This window comes from Oncorhynchus keta, chromosome 19 (assembly GCF_023373465.1).
Source record: "Oncorhynchus keta strain PuntledgeMale-10-30-2019 chromosome 19, Oket_V2, whole genome shotgun sequence".
NCBI classification, from domain to species: Eukaryota; Metazoa; Chordata; class Actinopteri; order Salmoniformes; family Salmonidae; genus Oncorhynchus; species Oncorhynchus keta.
The window spans coordinates 46,979,820-47,005,114 of NC_068439.1; the positions used below are offsets into that span (position 1 = coordinate 46,979,820).

The following is a 25,295-nucleotide window of genomic DNA, read 5'->3' on the forward strand; positions in this document are numbered from 1 at the left end:
CCAGGGATGGGCAACTGGCAGCCCACATGGTATGGATGTGGGTACGCAGACCCTGTGAGCCACTGCAGCCCCTCGTGAGGAATTCAGATCTTCTTTGGCCCCCACCCCTATCAAAGTCATTCTGTTAGACAGTACCCTGTGGAATGGCAGACCAATCAGGACTCATTTCTCACCAGCCCCACCATTGTCTTAGCCAATCAAGTGTAGCCAGGAAGAATCCTCCATAATTATTATGACTTATTCATATTTACAGATCATATTTACAGATCACCTATGAGTTTGTTATTAAGGTTCAAGAAGGCATTTCTGCAACCAAAAAATTAATACATTTTCAAATGTTTCCTGTCAATTAGGAACATCTATCTTATGCCTCACTTCAGAGATCCATACACATTTGGTTAGCCATAAACTGACAATGATGAGCTGAAAAGATTAATAAACATTTATTCTGTAAGGGGTGCGTACTGTTGGCAGAGAAGTCAGGCGCAGGAGAGCAAAAACTGTGTTACAACGGCTCAGTTTAATAATAAAAATCACCGTAAACAGAACAATAAATACAATGGGTACAAAAACCCGTCGCACACCAGAAATAACGTGCACAAGCACTTACAATAAACAACTCTGAACAGGGACATGGGGGGGGAACAGAGGGTTAAATACACAACATGTAATGATGGAATTGAAACCAGGTGTGTGGGAAGACGAGACAGAACAAATGGAAAATGAAAAATGGATCAATGACGGCTAGAAAACCAGACGATGCCGACCGCCGAACGCCGCCCGAACAAGGAGAGGAATCAACTTCGGCGGAAGCCGTGACATATTCTGTGAATGTCAGAGAACTACAGAAGGCACATTTCTTTAATAAATCTCATTTGAACGACTTATCTTTTGAATGATTTATAATCTCGTTCAAACAACGTAGTACAGTTTAAAAAAAATAAATAATGTTCATTGTGGCGGAGTCAGGATCTGGATATCTGAGGACTCTGTGTATGCATGAATGTGTCTATGCTTGGATGTTCATGTTTATGTAAGATACCGGGCTGTGGTGTGTGTGTGTGCATGAGTGTGAGTGTGTGTTTGTGAGTGTGTGTCTTGCAAGGTTTAAATGAGCCCCTAATCCCCTAAAAATCAGCCAAATCACCTTTTCTCCCCCAGGCTGAGATTACTTAATACTTTGCCTCTCAGCTTTCAGCTCCAGGGCCCTGGGTCAAAACCCGACCTGCCTGCCGTTTATCTGCTCTGATTGACTCTGTTTGGTTGGAGAGATTTTATTTCCACACACCTAAAATAAATCATCCTAATTTACTGAGCATCAGGCGACGCATTCACAGAGGAAAGAAGGATAGGTTACTGGAAAGGGAGGGATTAGGAGGCTGGTTGCAATATGATCAGGTTCTAACTTTATAGGAATGAGTTATAAAACAAACAAGGACACTTTCTAGGCTAAGAAGGATGTTTTGTTGTTGTTGCATGATCAGTGCAATAGAAGTAATGCCACAGCTGGAACATGCATGTTTGTCACTCTGTGTGTGTTATCAACACACATATTGCACTAACAAGCTGTCTGAGTTGGTGTGTGTTCGTATACTGTATGTGTCCCTCTATGTGTTCCCCACCTGGTGCAGTAGCTGTCTGAGCCGGTGGAGCTGGGACTCTAGCTGTTTGTTGTGCTCCTCCAGTATGTGCATGCGGGCCTCCAGACGGCCCTTGTGCTGCCAGAGCAGTTTGGCCTCAGCCAGCAGGTCAGCATCATCAGGACCCCTGGGGTGAGATGACCCCTCAGGGTCCCAGAGCCCCACAGAACCAGGCCCCCGCTGACCCCCATGCTGCTCCTTCAGCTGCTCATACTCCCTCTGCAGGGTCCTTGGGGAGACACACAGAGATATGCTTAGGAAGATGCAGGAGTCCGACACACTGCACATGCAGACGTACACACACATGCAGACACACAAGCACACACATACATACACACAGTCACTACACAATCGTGCCCACACATACTGTATGATGAGCCCAATAGTACTACTAGAATCTCCCTCTACCCCTTCTCTGTCTCAGTGAAATCTTATCTGAAGCCACTGTACAAAGAGGTCCTGGCCCTGTTTTTATCTGTGTGTATAGAGCTGTAGGCTCCACATTGACTGTATTATTAATTTAGCTGGCGTTTATAGCCTGGCTCATAGAGCAGACTGAGCAGAGCTAAGTCACAGATCCAGCCACTGCCTCAGACAGAGAGAAAGACACAGCAGCTTCAAATACAATAGAATGCAGTCATCGCTGACCTTACACTACCCCAATTCACTATTCAAAGAGGGGGAGAGAGAGAGAGAGAGCTGACTGAGACACCCTGAGGTGACAGTGTGTATGTGTGTGTGTGAAAGTTTGTCTAGGGTAAAGAGAGAGCAAGAAGAGATGAGGAACTATGAGGAGAAGACACTGGGCATCACTTTTGGTAAGACAACCTATCCCTTACCACTGCTCGTCCTCCAGACGCTGGATGATTCGCTCCAGCTCTCCCCGCTCCTTTCTCTCCACGGCCTGTAGGATCTGGGCAGGGCTCTGGGGCTGGCTGCAGGGAGACACCTCCCCCCCTAGGTTCTGGCAGTACTGCAGGATCATAGCATGCTCATCATCCCTATGGGAGAGAGAAGAGAAACTAATCAATACTAATTAACTGCATGACTTTTACGGGTTATGTCTTGACTTTTGATTTGAAATGTGTCTATGTCCTGACCTCCTTTTTAACATGTCTTATGTATACTGTCTGTTGGATATAATGTTTTCATGTTTATATATTCACCTGGACGGGAACTGCACATGTAAATGAGCTGTTAGCTCAATCTGGTACAACACATCACTTCTCACATCTGAGACTTATGTTTTGATGTACATTGTCATTGCTCAAATAAACGTAATAAATAAATACAGTGCTTATTGTCATTCTACAAGAGTTTCATTATATTAGATGGATTGTGTGACAGTGTGCTCCACCTCAAACTAAGTTTACGTTCAAAGAGTTTATCTAAATAGTCTTTGGTAGTTCCACAACATGGGCTCAGTGGTTTTGACTTTAGCTTTGGCTAGCTGTTGTAGGACTGTACTGTATGGCTGGGAGCTAGATGCTCTCTGCAACACAGATCTGATCTCACAGATCTCCACCATCAGATAAACGTACGAGAGCGATAGAAAGGAGGGAGAGTGAAGGGGAGTAGGAGAAAGGAGACAGACATGGAGAAAGAGTGCTTTCCTACACAACAGCAAGAGGAACTACCCCTCCCTACCTTCAGGCTATGCTCAAACCCAAATCCAACTCAGCCCCTCTCAGCTACTTTACCTTAAAATGTAGTTTGTATGTGATATGTGGTTGTCCCCACCTAGCAATCTTAAGATGAATGCAAATCGCTCTGGATAAGAGTGTCTGCTCAATTACTAAAATGTAAAAATGTAAAGAGAAGGAAGGATGGGTCCACGTTTTTCTGTGTCATATTTGAATGATCTGAGATGCGGTAGCAGGTCTTCCTAAACCACAGCTATCACCTTCACTCAACCCCCCCCACACACACACACACACATGCCCAGGGATTAAACCACAACAAACCATCACACATGCATGGAGGGGTAGGATGATTCTGCCACCTGTCCATTACCACAGGAAGTGCCATCCATTGCCAAAGCCACACTGACAGCCAGAGAGACTGTTTCCATTTGGCCAACTTGAAAGCAGTGTTTTTAATTGAAACTAGACTCTCCCAGGACACATTCGATCCATCCCTTCAAAATTTCTATTGCCAATCCAATTCTCATTCTATGGCTTGGCTGGCGAGTTACAGTGCTTTCAGAAAGTATTCATACCCCTGGACTTATTCCAAAATGTGTTGTGTTACAGCCTGAATTGTTGTTGTTTTTCACCCATCTACACACGATAACCCACATTGAAAACATATTTTTTTAGACATTTCTGCAACTGAATTGAAAATGAAATACAGAAATACTGTATCTCATTTATATAAGCATTCACACCCCTGAGTCAATACTTTGTAACCGCTGTGAGTCTTTCTGGATGAGGCTGGGTTTTCCACACCTGGATTGTGTAATATTTGGCCATTATTACAGGATAGAATATTGCAAGGTTAAACAAGGTGGGTAGGGAACTTGTTTGTCTATCCTTTATTAATGACCAAAATTGTCCCAAACAATTGGCATAAATAAAAACAAATATTTGTCAGTTTTACTTTAGGACCAAAATGCTGACCGTGGCACCATGCAGGTTGCACAATTTTGGGGAAGAGATTTTCGATGTGCCGATTCCATGGCACATAACATCTTCCATCCAAGATGGCGTAACAGTGCAGATGTGTTTGTATTGTCCCGTGTAAATTGATTTTTCCCCCATTTGTTTTGAAATATTTTGAAATATGTACAATCTCTTTTTTCATTTCTAAATTAAATATACCTTCCGGCAACCCACCTCACCCAATGTGATACGGATCTGCTATTTTTAGACCTTACAGATAGAACCTCTATCATAGCTAGCCATCAGATGCTAACCAACTAATTAGCTACTAGCTATTTAGTCGTTGTTAGCCGATGCTAGCAGGCCTTTACCTTTAGCTGAGCCACTTTTAGCCTGGATAATACCCGCCAGTCTGCACAGCACGAAATCAACCCTGAGCATACCGGACTGCTTTTCTCCACTACATCATCAGATTCCTGCCGTAAGCCCTAGACCATTACTCCATATCATCGCAGCTAGCTAGCTGCTACTGAATGGCCAGCCCTGAAGCTCCCGGCCTGCTCAGTGGACCCTATGATCACTTGGCTACACAGCTGATGCCTGGTTGTTCTTTAAAAGTAATTTCCTCACCATCTTAAAAATCATGCCCTTGGTTCACTCCAGACCTGACTGCCCTCGACCAGCACAAAAACATCCTGTGGTGTACTGCACTAGCATCGAATAGTCCCTGTAATATGCAACTTTTCAGGGAGGGCAGGAACCAATACACACAGGCAATTAGGAAAGCAATGGCTTTGTCAAACAGAAATTTGCATCCTGCAGCTCTAACTCCAAAAAGTTCTGGGACACCATAAAGTCCATGGAGAATAAGAGCACCTCCTCCCAGCTGCCCACTGTACTGAGGCTAGGAAACACTGTCACCACCGATAAAACCACAATAATCGAGAATTTCAACAAGCATTTCTCTACGGCTGGTCATGCTTTACTCCTGGCTACCCCAACCTCAGCCAACAGCTCAGCAACCCCACAGCTACTTGCCCAAGTCTCCGCAGCTTCTCCTTCAGCCAAATCCAGATAGCAGATCTTCTGAAAGAGCTGCAAAACCTGGACCCGTACAAATCAGCTGGGCTAGACAATCTGGACTCTCTTTCTAAAATTATCCGCCGCAATTGTTGCAACCCCTATTACAAGTTTGTTCAATCTCTCTTTTGTATCATCCGAGATTCCTAAAGATTGAAAAGCTGCCACGGTCATCTTCAAAAGGGGGTGTCCCTCTAGACCCATACTGTTTACAGACCTACAGTATATTCATCCTGCCCTGCCTTTCCAAAGTCTTCGAAAGCGAAGTTACCAAACATTTCACTGACCATTTCAAATCCCACTGTGTAATTTGATTTCCGAGCTGGTCATGGGTGCACCTCAGCCACACTCAAGGTACTAAACGTTATCATAACCACCATCGATAAAAGACAGTACATTGCAGCTGTTTTCATCGACCAGGGCTTTCGAATCTGTCAATCACTGTATTGTTATCAGCAGAATCAACAGCCTTGGTTTCTCAAATGACTGCCTTGCCAGGTTCACCAACTACTTCTCAGATAGAGTTCAGTGTGTCAAATCGGAGGGTCTGTTAACTGGACCTCTGACAGTCTCTATGGGGGTACCACAGGGTACAATTCTCGGGCCGACTCTTTTCTCTGTATATATCAATGACGTCGCTCTTGTTGCGGGTGATTCCTTGATCCACCTCAACGCAGACAACACCATTCTGTATACATCGGGCCCTTCTTTGGACACTGTGTTAACTTCTTGGTGACAGGGGGGCAGTATTGAGTAGCTTGGATGAATAAGGTGCCCAGAGTAAACTGCCTGCTACTCTGTCCCAGATGCTAATATATGCATATTATTAGTAGTATTGGATAGACAACACTCTGAAGTTTCTAAAACTGTTTGAATGATGTCTGTGAGTATAACATAACTCATATCTCAGGTGAAAACCTCAGACAAATCCAACCAGGAAGTGGGAAATCTGAGGTTGTGCTGTGTCTATGGGGCCATATTGCACTTCCCAAGGCTTCCAGCAGATATCAACAGTCTTTAGAAAGTTGTTTGAGGGTTCTATTGTGGAAGGGTGTCGAATAAGAGCTGTTTCAACAAGTGGACTAGGCTGAGGCCAATCAGTTGTTTACTGCGAGGTCACGCGGGCACGCCGTTCCTTCTTTTTCCTCTGTAATGAATACGCTATTGTCCGGTTGGAATATTATTGAAGATGTATTATGAAAAGACCCTAACGATGATTGTAAACATCATTTGACATGTTTCTACAAACTGTAATGGAACTCTTTTGACTTTTTGTCTGAATTTTCCGTCTGCTTTCACCGTAATGCCTTTTTGAAATCTGACACTGCGGCTCCAATACCTTGACTTTGTTGTCCTTAAGCCATTTTACCACAACTTTGGAAGTATGCTTGGGGTCATTGTCCATTTGAAAGACCCATTTGCGACCAAGCTGTAACTTCCTGACTGATGCCTTGAGATGTTCCTTCAATATCCACATAATATTCCTACCTCATGATGCCATCTATGTTGTGAAGTGCACAAGTCCCTCCTGCAGCAAAGTACCCCCACAACATGATGCTGCCACCCCAGTGCTTCACTGTTGGGATGGTGATCTGAAGCTTGCAAGCCTCCCCCATTTTCCTCCAAACATAACAATGGTCATTAGGCCAAGTCTATGTTGCAGAGATTAATAATATTCCTCGAGTGATTTATGCTCGCCGGATGAATCTTGTGTTGAATGTAGAAAATGTGAAGAGTCTATCTGTTCTTTTGTTTCTTGATATGGAATCTCTCCCTACTTAAGTGCAGTTGGGATATATAAACTAGAGTCAGAGCATTTGTTCCAAGACCAGCGTAATCACTGTAAAGCATTTGCACACATTTCAAGTGTTTGCAGGAGTAAAAAGACTAGATGTACAAGTCGTGGAAAAGTGACCTGCTGCAATTGTGGCAGGAAACATGAAGCCACGTCTTTGAAGCCACTGTATAGCGATACGATGGCTGAGTGGTCCCATGGTATTTGTACTTGCGTACTATTGTCTGTACAGATGTACGTGGTAACTTCAGGCTTTTGGAAATGGTCCAAAGGATGAACCAGACTTGTGGAGGTCTACAATGTTTTTTCTGAGGTCTTGGCTGATTTATTTAGGATTTTCCCATGATGTCAAGCAAAGAGGCACTGAGGTATGAAGGTAGGCCTTGAATTACACCCAAAGGTGCACTTCCAATTGACTCAAGTCATGTCAATTCGCCTATCAGAAGCTTCTAAGCCATGACATACTTTTCTGGAATTTTCTGGATTTTTTTTTTCTGGATTTTTTTTCCAAGGCACAGTCAACTTAGTGGTTGTAAACTTCTGACCCACTGGAATTGCGATACAGTGAAATAATCTGTCTGAAAATAATTACTTTGTCATGCACAAAGTATATGTCCTAACCGACTTGCCAAAATTATAGATTGTTGACAAGAAACTTGAGTGGTTGAAAAACAAGTTTTAATGACTCCAACCTAAGTGTATGTAATCTTCCGACTTCAGCTGTATATTGGTTATACAACCATCTAATTTCTGCAGATTTTTCTATGAAGCGACAATCATTAGATCACTTATTTTTATATTGGTCCCTATGTAACTTGGTTCTGGTCACAGATTCAGGAATTCATCTAAAATTAATCCTACAAATAGCACGGTTGGGAGATTTGGAAGACCACAATCAATCAGCCAACAATATAGTAATACTTTCAGTTAAAAATACTTATCTTTAACTTAAAATCTGCAGATACGATGTGATTGGACAGGTTCAGAATGTATGTGCAACATAACAGCAGAGTTATTATATGGCACATGAAAGTCATGAGAGGGCGGTTTACGGAAATAGGTGTAGATGGACTGAGAGTAGATGAGGAGTGGGCCTAAAAGTTAATGTGCTATATATTAGTTATGACTGAAAACACCATGTATAATGTACTGTCTATATATGTTTTTCAAAATGTATAATTACTTTAATCTTGCTATGTAACTACTGTATTAATTATTGCTGTAATTAAAAAAAAAGAAAATATATGTAAAATGTGTGTAAAATGTACGTTTGAAAAAAAAGAACGATTATTTTTGTCCTCTGAAGAGTAGAGGTGGTGGTTGGGCCCCCAAAAAATGTATTAACAAATAAAGTTAAAAACTAAAGTTAAACAAGAGCCAAGAAATGTTACCGTAGCCATACATGTATTCATGTTCTCCATGATATTCAGTACTAGATGAAGTGAGTCGAACTTGTCAGTCAGTGCAATCAATGACTGTCTGCCTCAAGGCTAAGGGCTGTGATGCTGTGTTGGAATGGAATGAGCTATGATGGTATAAATGTACTATGAAGCTATGAAGGTATGGAATTCTATTCTTCCCCTTTCTGTACGGTGTGATTGATGCTTCCATTAGTGCTCACTCCACTGCATAGTAGAGCTTCACATGTGAGCGTACGCAACCATGCACCCATGAACGCACATAGACACACTCTCACACACACACACACACGCCTGACATACTCAACTCTCACCTCAAAGACAGTCAGCTATCAATCTTCTTTCAGTTATAGAATGAGTGCCATGCCTGAAATCACTGAGCCATAGACAATGACATAAGAGCTCGGCGGAGAATGGAGCTAAATCTCTCCAGGACATGTTTACAAGCAGCACATCTAGCCATAATATACAGTTGAAGTCGGAGGTTTACATACACCTTAGCCAATTACATTTAAACTCAGATTTTCACAATTCCTGACATTTCATCCTAGTAAAAATTCCCTGTCTTGGGTCAGTTAGGATCACCGCTTTATTTTAAGAATGTGAAATAGGAATAATAGTAGAGTGATTTATTTCAGCTTTTATTTCTTTCATCACATTCCCAGTTGGCCAAACGTGTTCATACACTCAGTTAGTATTTGGTAGCAGTGCCTATAAATTGTTTAACTTGGGTCAAGCATTCCAGGTAGCCTTCCACAAGCTTCCCACAATAGGTTGGGTAAATTTTGGCCCATTCCTCCTGACAGAGCTGGTGTAACTGAGTCAGGTTTGTAGGCCTCCTTGCTCACACACCCTTTTTCAGTTCTGCCCACAAATGTTCTATGTGATTGAGGTCAAGGCTTTGTGATGGCCAATCCAAAACCTTGACTTTGTTGTCCTTCAGCCATTTTGTCACAACTTTGGACGTATGCTTGAGGTCATTGTTCATTTGGAAGACCCATTTGCAACCAAGCTTTAACTTCCTGGCTGATGTCTTGAAATGTTGCTTCAATATATCCACATAATTTTCCTACCTCATGATGCCTTCCATTTTGTGAAGGGCACCAGTACCTCCTGCAACAAAGCACCCCCACAACATGATGCCGCCACCTTTGTGCTTCACGGTTGGGATGGTGTTCTTCGGCAAGCAAGCCTCCCCCTTTTTCCTCCAAACATAATGATGGTCATTATGGCCAATCAGTTCTATTTTTGTTCCATCAGTTCGGAGGACATTTCCCCAAAAAGTACGATCTTTGTCCCCATGTGCAGTTGCAAACCGTAGTCTGGCTTTTTAATGCTGGTTTTGGACCAGTGGCTTCTTCCTTGCTGAGCGGCCTTTCAGGTTATGTCAATATCGAACTCGTTTTCCTCCAGCATCTTCACAAGGTCCTTTGCTGTTGTTTTGATTTGAACTTTTCGCACCAAAGTACATTCATGTCTAGGAGACAGAAAGCGTCTCCTTCCTGAGCGGTATGATGGCTGCGTGGTCCCATGGTGTTTATACTTGCGTGCTATTGTTTGTACAGATGAACTTGGTACCTTCAGGCGTTTGGAAGTTGCTCCCAAGGATGAACCAGACTAATGGAGGTCTACAATTTCTTTTCTGAGGTCTTGGCTGATTTGTTTTATTTTCCCATGATGTTAAGCAAATATACACTGAGTTTGAAGGTAGGCCTTGAAATACATCCACAGGTACACCTCCAATTGACCCAAATTATGTCAATTAGCCTATCAGTAGCTTCTAAAGCCATAATTTCATTTTCTGGAATTTTCCAAGCTGTTTAAAGGCACAGTCAACTTAGTGTATGTAAACTTCTGACCCACTGGAATTGTGATACAGTGAATTATAAGTGAAATAATCTGTCTGTAAACAATTGATGGAAAAATTAATTGTGTCATGCACAAAGTTGATTTCCTAATCGACTTGCCAAAACTATAGGTTGTTAACAAGACATTTGTGGAGTGGTTGAAAAACACGTTTTAATGACTCCAACCAAAGTGTATGTAAACTTCCGACTTCAACTCTATGATATGGGGAGGGAATATGGAACGGGAAGGAGAGCTGTGTGAGAAGGTGCTAATATAGGGCCAGGATGAAACCTTGACCGCTATGAGTGACCAATTAAATAGTGAGAGAGAGACAGAGAGAGAGAGAGAGTGAGAGAGAGAGAGAGAGAGAGAGAGAGAGAGAGAGAGAGAGAGAGAGAGAGAGAGAGAGAGAGAGAGAGAGAGAGAGAGAGAGAGAGAGAGAGAGATATCATGTTATGTTATGCTCGTCGGGTTTCCACGCCTTAGCTGGCTCAAGAGGTCTTGCCTCGGTGGGCTCGGCAGGCGCCCATCCCCGTCATGCTTGAAGGGCACCTGGCTGCCCTTCATTATGCACACCTGTCACCTTCATTACCTACAGCTGTGCAATATTGGACTCATCTGGACTCCATTACCTTGTTGATTACCCTCTCAATAACTGTCTTCTCCCCCGTTTGTTCCCGGTGTCAGCTTTAATGGTGTTATGTGTTTATGTCCAGACGCTGTTTCTGTCCTGTTCCATGTCCGTTGCTAATTAAATGTTCTCCCTGTACCCGTTTCTCGTCTACCAGCGTCGATCCTTACAGTGGTAGGGTAGAATTTTGCCAGCTTTACTGCAACAGTGTGTTCAGGGCTCTGTGCCTAGAACTTCACAAAGCACAGGCATCCCAATGAAGCTGAGTGACCAAATTAGGCAGAGAACTCTTTCATGCCATACTTCAGATGAGATTTCAAACCTTTTCTCTCCTGGGACCGGTGCTATGGAGTCGGTTGTGTGGAGGTTTGAGGGGGAGGAGAGGGGGGGGGGGGTCATCAAATGGTTCATTTCAGGGGATTTTTGTGTAGTTTTTCTCTGTGATGCAAAGTGGGTAAATTGAATTCAGAGTTGAATGAGAAGCCTGGTTTAAGCCCATAGGTAAAGCTTGATTTTACTAGAGCCAAATCAGATGGTGTGTAAGAGCGGAGTTGATGGAGGGAGAAAAGGAAGGAAGAAGGGAGGGACAGAGCGAGAGGGAGAGAGGGAGAAACATATGAAGAAAAAGGAAGTCACAGAGGGAGAAGGTTAGAAAGAGAGGGATTGAACTACTGGGGAGAAGGAGACAGAGAAGAGAGGAAGCACAGGCAGAATCCTGGCACCTTGGTGATTTACAGCAGCATCAATGACCACACTTAGGCATGGCTGGAGATAACACATAATAAGCAGCTCTCTGGCTTGCCTGGACACAAATGCACAGCACAACAACAAACACACACACACACACACACACACACACAATTAAAGAGCGTTCTAAGACACAGGTGGTGTTGGAGAGATGAAGAACTCTCGAAAGATCAAGTGTAGGTGGAACAGACCTAGATATGATTGAAATCATTAAGCGTGACATAAAAGGGAATCAGAATGAATCCTTAGCGGAGTACATGCTGAACTCAGTGTTAAGCCTGGCCGTCGTCCAAACGCATCACACAGCTTAGACAGGATTTACGGGTGTTAACACGTTTGTCCACAGATTCCAGGCAATTAATCCTTTTAAAGGAAGCATCGCTAATTTGCCTGTTACAACTGACACAGGGCGCAGTCTTGGAGTTAAAACAAAATTAGGAGAACATTGACAAATTTTATCCTCATCCCAAAACGTCTGACGCACTTTGCCGTTTTAGCATTACCTTTCAAAAAATACAATAAAATGTATTTTTATAAATGTGTAGAGGGGGAAATATATTACTGAATGGGGAACAAAATCTACATTAACATATCAGGATATAATTTGACGATATATCCTATTGTATCGTTTTGACAATATCACAATAGAAATGTTGCGCTAGTTTGCTGTACCTGCATCATTCACAGCCTGTTCTCCATCTTCTTTTAAATAGGGAGACAATTTGTTTTCAGCACTTTTATTTCCATGACTGATCAAAACTAATTTTCTCGTGGCTCTCTCTTGTCCCTCTGCAGCAGACGTAGGGTGAGCAATGATGTTTAGAACATCAAATCGCAGTAAAATCACAGTATTGAATCACAATACATATAGAATCGTGAGAACAGCAATACATATCGTATCGACACCTAAGTAAGGTGACAATATCGTATCGTGAGCTTCCTGTCAATTCCCAGCCCTAGAATCTACTTGAGAAAATAAGTGTCAAAACATAATGAAAGTAAGCTACATAATGGGATATTACCTGAGCAGAAAGGTGTAGAAAAATCCTTACAGTGGGTGTACTTACTGAGCTGATGAGGAGATAAGTAGTTTGAGCCTGGAGGCTGTTTTTACTCTGCTACTTCTAATGGAGCTATCGCATTAACCTTCCTCATCCTCATAATCATCATCCTTCACCTATCACTTGTGTCTGGCCCTGTAAAAAAATATAATCTCTATCCATCCGTCTTTTCCTCCCTCTTTCCTCTCATCGATCCGAAGCAGATCACATTGTTAGGTAAGGGTGTAATCAGAGCAAAAAGCATGTTCAGGACGTTACTGTGGTGAAACAGTACTTTGGGGTGTCTCGAGCAACAGCTGTTTTATAATAGAGTTTTTTAGCAGAGAGGGCAGGCGGACAGAGGGAGGTGTGGGGGCAGATGGCTGAAAGGAACACAAACAAACGTGAGTATGGACACTAACAAAATCAAATTGTATTTGTTACATGCTTCGTAAAACAACAGGTGTAGACTAACAGTGAACTGCTTACTTACAGGTTTTTTTTTCCAATAACGCAGAGTTAAGAAAAAGAGGGCTTATCACTGAAATGATGAGACGGCCTATAGGGAGGAGGTCAGAGAACTGGCAGTGTGGTGCCAGGACAACAACCTCTCCATCAATGTGAGCAAGACAAAGGACCTGATTGTGGACAACAGGAAAACCAGGCCCCCAATTACATCGATTGGGCTGTAGTGGAGCGGGTCGAGAGTTTCGTGTTCCTTGGTGTCCACATCGTCAACGAACTATCATGGTCCAAACATATCAAGACAGTTGTGAAGAGGGCAAGACAAAACCTTTTCCCCCTCGGGAGACTGAACAGTTTCGGCATTGGTACCCAGACCCTCAAAAGGTTCTACAGCTGCACCATAGAGAGCATCCTGACCGGTTGCATCACTGCCTGGTATGGCAACTGCTCGGTATCTGACTGTAAGGCGCTGCAGAGGGTAGTGCGAACGGCCCAGTACATCACTGGGGCCAAGCTTCCTGCTATCCAGGACCTATACAATAGATGGTGTCAGAGGAAAGCACATAAAATTGTCAGAGACTCCAGTCACCCAAGTTATAGACTGTTTTATCTACTACCGCATGGCAAGCTGTACCGGAGTGCTAAGTCTAGGACCAAAAGGCCCCTTAACAGCTTCTACCCCCAAGTCATAAGACTGCTGAACAATTAATAAAATCGGCACCAGACAATTTACATTGCAACCCCTCCCTTTTGTACACTGCTGCTACTCGCTGTTTATTATCAATGCATAGTCACTTCACACCCACCTACATGTACAAATTACCCTGCACACTGACTCGGTACCGGTGCCCCCTGTATATAGCCTCGTTAGTGTTATTCTTATTGTGTTGCGTTGCATTTTATTCATACTTTTTATTTTAGTCCACTTGCAAATATTTTCTTAACTCTTCTTGAACTGCACTGTTGGTTAACGGCTTGTAAGTAAACATTTCACGGTAAAGTCTACACTTGTTGTATTCAGCGCATGTGACTAATAAGGTTTGATTCGAAGATACGAAAGAAGATTGTAAAAAATCTCTAGTGGCATAATGATAATTACACAATGAATAACAATAATGAGTTAAAGTACTGGGAGTACCAGTACCGAGTCGATGTGTAGGGGTACAAGGTAATTGAGGTAGCTACGTGCATACTGTATAGGTAGGGGTAAAGTGACTAGGTAACAGGATAGGAAATAGACAGTAGCAGCCGTGTAATGTGGTGAGTGTGAATGTTGGTGAGTGTGTGTCATCAGTATGCATGTGTGCGTGTGCTATGTGTGCGTGTGTGCGTCCAGTGTGTGTGCATAGAGTCAGTGCAAGAAAGGGTCAATACAGGTAGTCTGGGTAGCCATTTGATCAGCTATTTAGCAGTCTTGTTTAGCAGTCTTATGGCCTGGGGTGGAAGCTGCTTAGGATCCTGTTGGTCTCAGACTTGGCGCTCCGGTACCGCTTGCTGTGCGGTAACAGAGAGAACAGTCTACGGTTTGGGTGGCTGGAATCTTTGACAATTGTTTGGGTCTTCCTCTGACACCACCTGGTGTAGAGGTCCTTATGGTGCTTACGTGCCCTCTTCCCAACTCTGTGGGTGTGTCTGGACCATGTTAATCTCAGTTATAAGGACACAGAGGAACTTAAAGCTCTCGACCCACTCCACTACTTGCCCGGCCGTTTCCTGTAGTCCACGATCAGCTGCTTTGTCTTACTGACTTTGAGGAAGTGGTTGTTGACCTGGCACCACACTGCAATGTCTCTGACCTTCTCCCTATAGGCTGCTGCATTGTCATCGGTGATCAGTCTTACCACCGCTGTGTTGTTAGCAAAATTGATGATGGTGTTAGAGTCGTGCGCGGCCACGCAGTCGTAGATGAACAGGGAGTACAGAAGGGGACCAAACACACACACACCTGAGGGGCCCCTGTGTTGATGGTCAGCATGGTGGATGTGTTGTTACCTACCCTCGCCAGGATCCAGTTGCATATGGGGGTGTTCAGAACCAGAGTCCTAAGCTTGGAGTAGTACTAACCCCCCTCTATTTTTACATAGATATTCCTTTTATCCAGGTGGGTGAGGGCAGAGTGGAGTGCAATAGTGATTGCGTCATTTGTTGATCTCTTGCGGCGATATGCGAATTGGACAGAGCCATGACCAGCCTTCAAGGTATTTCATGGCTATAGAATGCTACAGGGCTCGCACTTCTTCCATATTTCTGTCACTCTCTTATCCCTCTCCAATCTGTCTATCATGCTCACCGTGTTCCTGATTATGTTTCTCTCTTACACAGTTGTCTCCCGCTCCCTCAAACATGCCTGATGCGCCTTCGTGTGTGGATTGATTTTTTCCAACGTGTCCTCACTGAAAACCATTTCCAAATCCCACATGTGCATAAGTGAACGCACACGTGCACACATGCAGATCATCTGAGTGATATCTGCAGACTTCAGCTCGGCTTCCTGCCTCTTATCAGAGCAGGTTGAGGGATCATCACATTCTAACCCCCCTCTAAACACAGGATCATAGCAACAGAGTGTGTACAGAGAGCTGTGTGTGTGTGTGTGACCTCAGAGGGCGTCAGAGAGCTCAGAGAACTCATTCCCCTGATAAGAATCTCAGTTGGGATTAGGTCTTAACACTCTCAAACTCGCTCTCTCTTTCTCTCTCTCCCTTAGACAGACACACACACAAATCTGCGGCTTCAGTATTGCTTACCGCCTCTCTATCTTTTGTCATCCCCTCTCCCTCTCTCGCCCCGCCTTTTCTCTTGAAAGTTCTCTCTTCCCATAACCATCTTCCCACTCCAAGATCATTCATTTTAATCTATATCAAAGCAAACCATCTTTCTCGCTTTAACAAACTCTTTTCATCCTTATCTTTCAAACTCTTCTCCTCCCTCTCTGTTTTTCCATCTCCATTTCTCCTCCTTCTCCCCCATCCTCTCCGCATCCTCTTTTCTATCTATTGTTCTCTGCTTGTTCAATTATTATCATAGACCAAATAATGACAATAATAATCATATATAATCGTTATATATATTTATTTTATGCCACTCAAAGCTCTAACACATGAATTAACTGAGAGACTTCAATATTTTATGGCAGGGTGAGACAGTCCACAGAGCCAAACATAACACAGGTAGTCATGACAGAGATATGAAGTCCATTAGTCTAACTTCAAGGTTGACAAGTAGGTGGACAGTAGGGTAACGGAGAAACCTAATGTTTACTAATGGTTACTTGTGGTTACTAATGTTTACTTACATGCTTCCTGTAGTTGAGCTGCTGTCAGTGGGCAGAGAACCATTGGAGCGTTCCATCTGAGCCAGTCTGAGAAACACAGATGAGTTAATGAACGTTAAGTTGGGGGTCAATGCCTACGAAGCATTACTGGGTACAGAAGAAACTGCTGCTGGCTAGTGCACCATTCTAGGTGACCGGATGAAATGTGACATAACGAGTGGACAACAGACATCTGACATTCAGACAGAATTCAGTCCATCAGCCAGAGGATCAGCCACTACAATATGGGATCAAATTATGACATGAGATGGATTACAGTACAGTAACTGGGATGAGAGGTTCAGAACCACACTGGTCCAATCCCATTGGGCACGGGTGGAGTGTTGTTGTTGTGATAGATCCATGCGGTTGGGAAGGGAACACAGTGGATTACTGGCCCTACACTGGCCCACGGCTAACACTGGGATAGGGCTTGTATGCTAATACAGAGTCTGCGTGTACAGTATGTGTATGTTTGCGTGTGTGTGCGTTAAGGCAGCTTGTTAACTGGTAACAGTGAGGTGCATTGAGCTGTGGGTTAATGGTTCATGAAAGGGAAGGATGGGTCAGACCAGGTGGTCAAATCCTGTCAGTGTAAATCAAATTAAATGTTATTCGTCACATGTGACTATGCATAGGTGATAAACAGAGAGTAAACAGAGAGTAGCAGCAGCGTAAATATGGAGGGGGGGGTAGCCATTTGATTAGCTGTTCAGTAGTTTTATGGCTTGGGGGTAGAAGCTGTTAAGAAGCCTTTTGGACCTAGACTTGGCGCTCCAGTACAGCTTGCCATGCAGTAGCAGAGAGAACAGTCTATGACTGGGGTGGCTGGATTCTTTGGCAATTTTATGGGCCTTCCTCTGGTATTGAGGTCCTGGACGTCAGGAAACTTGGCCCCAGTGATGTACTGGGCCATTCACACTACCCTCTGTAGTGCCTTGTGGTCAGAGGCCGAGCAGTTGCCATACCAGGCGGTGATGCAACCAGTTAGGATGCTCTCGATGGTATAGCATATGGAATGGCTGAAACTGAGGGGGCACCATAATATTTGCAAGGGAGGCTAGCCCTACTGTCTCTAATTTAATGGACAACAGTGTAGACGACATAGGCGGTAATACATTGCATTCGGAAAGAATTGAGACCCCCTTTTTCCACATTTTGTTTCGTTAAACTAAAACAGAAATATTACATTTACATAAGTATTCAGACCCTTTACTCAGTACTTTGTTGAAGCACCTTTGGCAGCTATTACAGCCTTGAGTTTTCTTGGGTAGGACAATACAAGCTTGGCAGACCTGTATTTGGGGAGTTTCTCCCATTCTGCAGATCCCCTCAAGCTCTCAATCATATCAAGCTCTGTCAGGTTGGATGGGGAGCGTTGCTGCACAGCAATTTTCAGGTCCCTCCAGAGATGTTCGATCTGGTTCAAGTCCGGGCTGTAGCTGGGCCATTCAAGGACATTCAGAGACTTGTCCCGAAGCCACTTCTGCATTGCCTTGGCTGTGTGCTAAGGGTCGTTGGCCTGTTGGAAGGTGAACCTTCGCCCCACTCTGAGGTCCTGAGCTCTTTGGAGCAGGTTTTCATCAAGGATCTCTCTGTACTTTGCTCCATTAATCTTTCCCTCGATCCTGACTAGTCTCCCAGTCCCTGCCGTTGAAAAACATCCCGACAACATGATGATGCCACCACAATGCTTCACAGTAGGGATGGTATTGGCCAGGTGATGAGCGGGTCCAGGTTTCCTCCAGACGTGATGATGAGCTCAATGTTGGTTTCATCAGACCACATTTTTTTTCTCATGGTCTGAGAGCCCTTTTAACAAACTCCAAGCGGGCTGTCATGTGCCTTTTACTGAGGAGTGGCTTCCATCTGGCCACTCTACCATAAAGGCCTGCATGGTGGAGTGCCCCAGAGATGGTTGTCCTTCTGGAAGGTTCTCCCATCTCCACAGAGGAACTCTGGAGCTCTGTCAGAGTGACCATCGGGATCTTGGTTACCTCCCTGACCAAGGCCCTTCTCCCCCGATTGCTCAGTTTGGCCGGGCAGCAAGCTTTAGGAAGAGTCTTGATGGTTCCAAACTTCTTCCATACATGATGGAGGCCACTGTGTTCTTCGGGACCTTCAGTGCTGCAGAAATGCTTTGGTACCCTTCCCCAGATCTGTGCCTCAACACAGTCCTGTCTTGGCACTCTACAGACAATTCCTTTGACCTCATGGCTTGGTTTTTGTTCTACAATGCACTGTCAACTGTGGGACAATATTTTGACAGGTGTATGCCTTTCCAAATCATGTCCAATCAAGTTAATTTACTACAGACGGATTCCAATCAAGTTGTAAAAACATCTCAAGGATGATCAATGGAAACAATGCAATTTCGAGTGTCATGTTTTTTTTTTTTAAATTGCAAACATTTGTCATAATGGGGTTTTGTTTGTAGATTGATGAGGGAAAATGTTTTTCATCCATTGTAGAATAAGGCTGTAACAACCAAATGTGTAAAAAATGAAGGGGTCTGAATACTTTCCGAATGCACTGTATATATTCTCAACTTCTACACGACCAAGTGTGTGCAAAGTTTGTGTGATGGAAGCGTACAGTACCTGCTAGCATACTGCTCTATCCTGGAATGAGTGTCATCATGAGAGAGCTGGGGTGACTGGGAAAGCCTGGAGAGGGGGAATGGAAGGGTGGAGATGGGTAAAAAATGAGACACAATAACACAACCAAAAAGACTGATTACAAAATCAAATCAAATCAGCAGCGAGAAATCAATGAATATAATAAATAAATAAACAAACAAATCAACAACAGAAGATTTTGATGATCTAGGTAGCCAGTCAGGAGTTATTGCACCGCTAGTGGGATGAAAGGATGTTAGGAGGAAGAGGATGCTGTGAGGAAGAGGAGGAGGAAGTGCTTGCTTGGTAGATCGGGCAGACAGGCAACATGCGGTGTGACGGCTGATTGGGGGTGGTTGGGGTGGTAAATTTTAGATGTTGGGGAACATTCTGATCTGGAGGGGGACACATGCAGATACTCACTCATACTGCTCCGGACACATGCTGATGAGAGTGACGGGACTGCAAGAGAAACAGACAGGAGGGGAGGGGAGGAGAGGAAAGGCACCACAGAAAATCTATATTTAGGACCACATAACAGGAACACGTTCAAGAACCAAATACAACAGGAGGAGAGTACAAGTGGTAGGGTTCCAACCAACAGCATAAGAGGGTTGATGCTTGGTACAGCCAGAAGTGTGTGACAACAGGAGCACGCATCAAACCAGGTAGATGTTGCCCTTAGAGGCACAGGTCTAGTATCAGCTTGCCCACACCAAATCCTAACCTTTACTATTATAGAGGAAAATACACTGACCTTAGGAGCAAGTTCATCCTATTCTCAAAGCCAGCTCCAAATAAAATCTTCCCTTTCGTCTTAAGCCTATGGTCCAATGGTTTCTAGTAATTAAACTATTAAGTTCCAAGTGATATTGTAACTAATCGCAAGGACAAATGTGCAGCTATTATTAGGCTTACTTGACATTTGCCAGCATTACCGAGATTATCAAAATACCATATCCTATCTGTGCCATTCCCTTATTACAGTTACACTTAATTTGCAGACTTCAAAAGGTCTAAACTTGTAATGCACAGTGCCGAAAAAAATGAATTTAATGTACCGAAAAATAACAGTTGCTAAATATAAATGTGACAGGAAGAGAAGGAAAGGACGTTTGAGATGCTAAGGTAATTGCTTGTGAGCTCTGAAAGTTAGATCATTCCTTGTTTTATAGTTCGTAATAAGAAAGTGGAGACATTCAAAGGCAAAACGCTGAATCGTGGATGTGTGTGTCTCGCATTGGTTACAGAAAGCTGTAGTCACTTCTCTGCCAAAATGAGACTCCTATTGTACATGATCACTCAGTGAAGGAGAGATTTCGCTATTTGGGACTGCTGTCTGCAGTCTGCTAGCACTTTGTGCACTGGTGACTGGTGACATAAGGACATTTTTTTTTTAGAGAGGACAACACCAACTAGGGTTTTAGTATAATTTTTTCAAAACCAGACAGACACACTGCTGTGATGAGACGGTTTTCTCTCCTCCAATTTTTCTCATGACAGGCTGGATGGGTGCCATCTTATGAAAAAGATGAAGAGAGCGGGAGGAAGAGGGAGGAAGGAGAGAGGATGAACTTTGGAGCGTTTAGCTCTGCCTAATGTTGGTGCTGCTGCTGTATAGAGCACAGGCAGCAGGAGTAAGGGGCCTGGAGAGTCAGTGATGCTGGGCCTTAAGAGTTCACTTTTCCCTGGGATGGCAGCAGGCCAAAGCAGCTACAGCCAACCTCCCTGGATATACTGAGTAACCACATTTAGCCACCGTGATCTACAGGAATGATATTGTCACTGTCATCAACCAGCAACTATAGAAAAAAGTTAGAAATGCACAATGATCACATGACAAACACAAACATGTTCAATGTATACCCCTGATATAGAATAGTCGTAATACACTTAGTAGCCCCTTTCTGACAAAATGTGAAGGAATAACTGTTGGCTTAACTATTTTCTGGTAAAAACAATTCTTCAAATTATTTTTAAACACATTGCATTAAAAAAAACAGATTAATTGATATTCACACCTAAACAAAAACTTGTCTCTGCATTGAAGCATGTCCCTGGCACCATCAGGGAGACTTTGTGTATTTATGTATTAGGGAAAGGGACTGACTGGTATGTACGAAGCCAACAGTAGACTCCCACACTGACTCTGAAAATGAAGGGGAGGGAAGGGCATTTTCATATGCAAAGCCTTGATCACATGATGTTGTGAGTGCAGAGTGCTGAATATACTGTGGTGTCAAATGTGATACTGGAGTTGTTGCTGGTTGTTGCTGGAGTTTCTACAACAACTAGCCTACATGGCAAACCACCATACACCCCCCCCCACACACACACACTGTTGCATGTGTTGAGTGTTCCATACTGTAGCAAAAGGTTTTCATTATCATTATTGTTTGCATGATGTTGTATTATATATATATGCCATTTAGCTGACGCTTTTATCCAAAGCGACTTACAGTCATGTGTGCATACATTCTACGTATGGGTGGTCCCGGGAATATATTCTATCTTTTCACTGAATACCAAAACACATATTAAATCCAATTCAATCCTGATTATTTCAAACTCACCTGTATGCCAGTGCAGCTCAACAGGTCTTGAGGGACAAGCTGCCCTGACACTCACTTTTTAACTTAAATCTCTTTTGGGATAGGGGGCAGCATTTTAACTTTTGGATGAATAGCATGCCCAGAGTGAACTGCCTCCTACTCTGTCCCAGATGCTAATATATGCATATTATTCGTATTGGATAGAAAACACTCTGAAGTTTCTAAAACTGTTTGAATGATGTCTGTGAGTATAATAGAACTCATATGGCAGGCGAAAACCTGAGAAAAATCCAGCCAGGAAGTGGGACATCTGAGGTTTGTAGTCTTTCAAAGCTCGGCCTCCGGAATACACATTGCGATATGGATGAAGTTGCACTTCCTACGGCTTCCACTAGATGTTAACCGTCTTTAGAAACTTGAATGAGGACTCTACTATAAAGGAGGGGCTCATGAGACCTCTTTGAGTCAGTGGTCTGGCAGAGTGCCTTGGTCTCATGATGTGCGCTCCCGACAGAGTTACTTCTCATTCCAGTGCTTTTCTTCAGACATAGGAATTCTCCGGTTGGAACATTATTGATTTTTTATAAACATCCTAAAGATTAATTCCATACATCGTTTGACATGTTTCAAAAGGACTGTAATGGAACTTTTTGAGTTTTTGTCTGGACTAAGTGCCTGCGCTTCATGAAGATGGATTACTGGGCTGAACACGCTAACAACAAGTGGCTATTTGGACATAAATGATGAACTTTATGGAACTTTATGTAAAAAATCAGTCATTTATTGTTGAACTGGGATTCCTGGGAGTGCCTTCTGATGAAGATCATCAAAGGTAAGTGAATATTTATGGTGTAATTTCTAACTTCTGTTCACCCAAAAAATGGCGGAAATTCCTCTGGCTGTTTTGGGTTCCGTAAAGTTTCTTTGAAATCTGACACAGCGGTTGCATTAAGGAGAAGTCTATCTTTAATTCTGTGAATAACAGTTGAATCTTTTATCAATGTTTATGATGAGTATTTCTGCAAACTCTCCGGATGTTTTGGAATCAAAACATTACTGCACATAACGCGCCAATCTAAATATGCACAGTATCGAACAAAATATACATATATTGTGTCACATGATGTCCTATGAGTGTCATCTGATGAAGATCATCAAAGGTTAGTGATTCATTTTATCCTGCTTTTTGTGACTCCTCTCTTTGGCTGGAAAATTGTCTCTTTTTTTTGACTTGGCTATTACCTAACATAATTATATGTTGTGCTGTCGCTGTAAAACATTTTTGAAATCGGACATGATGGGTAGATTAACATGATGTTTATCTTTCATTTGCTGTATTGGACTTGTTAATGTGTGAAAGTTACATATTTCTAAAAACTATTTCTGAATTTCGCGCACTGCCTTTTCAGAGGAATGTTGTGGAGGGGTTCCGCTAGCAGAACGCCTGCCCTAGAAAGGTTAACAATGTCTGTTAACAATGTTCTTTCCTCCCCTCTCCTCTCATCCTCTATCACCCTCTCCTCTCCTCTATAAGGGGGGTAAACAACACGTGTGCACTCCGACACCTTTCCTTGCTTGACAGAGAGGGTGCTGGGAACACAGAAACACTGCCATATGTTCAGGAGGAATTTCATTAGCCCGCGCTCGCTACTGCCGCCTCTGCTCGGGTTGACAGAAGTGTGTGTTTGTGTTTGTCAGAACGTTGTACATCTCTGTGTTATTGTGTGTTATTGACTCCACACAAAAGTCTGAGTTAATGTGTTTTAAGATGAGTCCCCAAATGCACACTCTCAAACTCCAACCCACACAACTCCTAAACTCATCAGACTCCCTGCGAGAGTTAATGTAGTGTACAGCCTTTATCCTGAGCTCTCACAAATAAGGGTGGTGAACGACACATAACACAGCAAGGAAGGTGGCTCCAATGCGTCTTTCAAATTAACATATGTCTCTTAGTTAGAAATCCCATTTGTCGTGTAATGAAGGAAGAGCAGGTGGGAGGGAGTTAACAGTGTGTGTGATTATTTTTTGAACAGTCATATTTCTACAAGCCACCATTTCCTTTGTAGCATTTTAAAGAATCCCTTCCCAATTTTCAAACTTTTCTCCACCTTTTAAAGGCATTTGTCAAGTACGCCCCACTGCATGTGGTACACTATATTTACTAAAGTATGTGGACACCCCTTCAAATTAGTGGATTCGGCTATTTCAGCCACACCTGTTGCTGACAAGTGTATAATATCGAGCACACAATCATGCAATCTCCATAGACTAGCATCGGCAGTAGAATGGCCTTACTGAAGATCTTAGTAACTTTCAATGTGCCACCGTTCGGATTTCTGCCCTGCTAGAGCTGCCCCGGTCAACTGTAAGTGCTGCTATTGTAAAGTGGAAGTGTTTAGGAGCAACAACGGCTCAGCCGCAAAATGGTAGGCCACACAAGCTTACAGAACGGGACCACCGAGTGCTGAAGCGTGTAAAAATCATCTGGCTTTGTTTGCACTCACTACCAAGTTCCAACCTGCCTCTGGATCCAATGTCAGCACAATAACTGTTTGTCGGGAGCTTAATGAACTGGGTTTCCATGGCCGAGCAGCCACACAGACAAGCCTAAGATCAGCATGCACAATTCCAAGAATAGGCTGGAGTAGTGTAAAGCTCGCAGCCATTGGAGCAATGGAAATGCATTCTCTGGAGTGATGAATCACGCTTCACCATCTGGCAGTCCGACAGACAAATCTGATTTTGGCGGATGCCAGGTATATGCTACCTGCCCCAATGCATAGTGCCAACTGTAAAGTTTGGTGGAGGAGGAATAATGGTCTGGGGCTGTTTTTCATAGTTCGGGCTAGGCCCGTTAGTTCCAGTGAAGGGACATTTTAATGCTACAGTATTCAATCACATTCTAGACAACACTGTGCTTCCAATTTTGTGGCAACAGTTTGGTAAAGGCCCTTTCCCTTTTCAGCATGACAATGCTCCTGTGCACAAAGCGAGGTCCATACAGAAAAGGATTGTCAAGATTGGTGTGGAAGAACTTGACCTGCCTGCAGAGAGCCCTGACCTTAACCCCACCGAACACCTTTGGGATGAATTGGAACACCGACTGCAAGCCAGGCCTAATTGCCCAGCATCAGTGCTCGACCTCAATATCAATGATTTTGGAATTAGAATTTTGACGAACAGGTGTCCACATACTTTTGGTAATGTATTTTATGTCTCAGGTACAGAGAGAGGAGGGAGGAAAAGCAAGACAGAGTGGAGAGATGAGTGGAATGAGGATGGTGGGGTAATCAATCTGAGGAGTAGCTGTATAGATCTGGAATGTGCGTGCGTTAGTGTGTGTCTGTGTGAAGGAGAGAGAGAGAAAGAGAGAGAGAGACATACAAAGATGGAAAGATACTGATAGAGGAGGATATATCAAAAAGGGGTGAGATAAAGAGATGTGGGGAGAAAGAGAGACATTCGTTGAAGCTACTAGTTTATGGAGACAGAGAGGGGGACATAACTCACACCTCCCGCCACCTGACTCTAGCATCTGCATAATC

General features: G+C 43.4%; 1 protein-coding gene across 5 annotated transcripts in view; it reads right to left on the reverse strand.

Annotated features, from left to right (window-relative positions):
- LOC118398379 (utrophin-like) overlaps positions 1-25,295 on the reverse strand; it is a 176,033-nt gene that overhangs the window by 8,086 nt on the left and 142,652 nt on the right. For 4 of the 5 annotated variants that reach the window (XR_008071033.1, XR_004828614.2, XM_052470692.1 and 1 more), the window contains 5 exons: positions 19,619-19,657; positions 19,178-19,243; positions 16,560-16,625; positions 2,480-2,641; positions 1,623-1,869 (listed from right to left, as the gene is read on the reverse strand). Coding sequence is in view for 2 of the 5 variants with exons in the window: in XM_052470692.1 (XP_052326652.1) it covers positions 1,623-1,869; positions 2,480-2,641; positions 16,560-16,625; positions 19,178-19,243; positions 19,619-19,657 (580 nt within the window). In the remaining 3 variants the exon portion in view is untranslated. The remainder of the gene's footprint in view (positions 1-1,622; positions 1,870-2,479; positions 2,642-16,559; positions 16,626-19,177; positions 19,244-19,618; positions 19,658-25,295) is intronic. The other variant, XR_008071034.1, reaches the window with a different exon arrangement.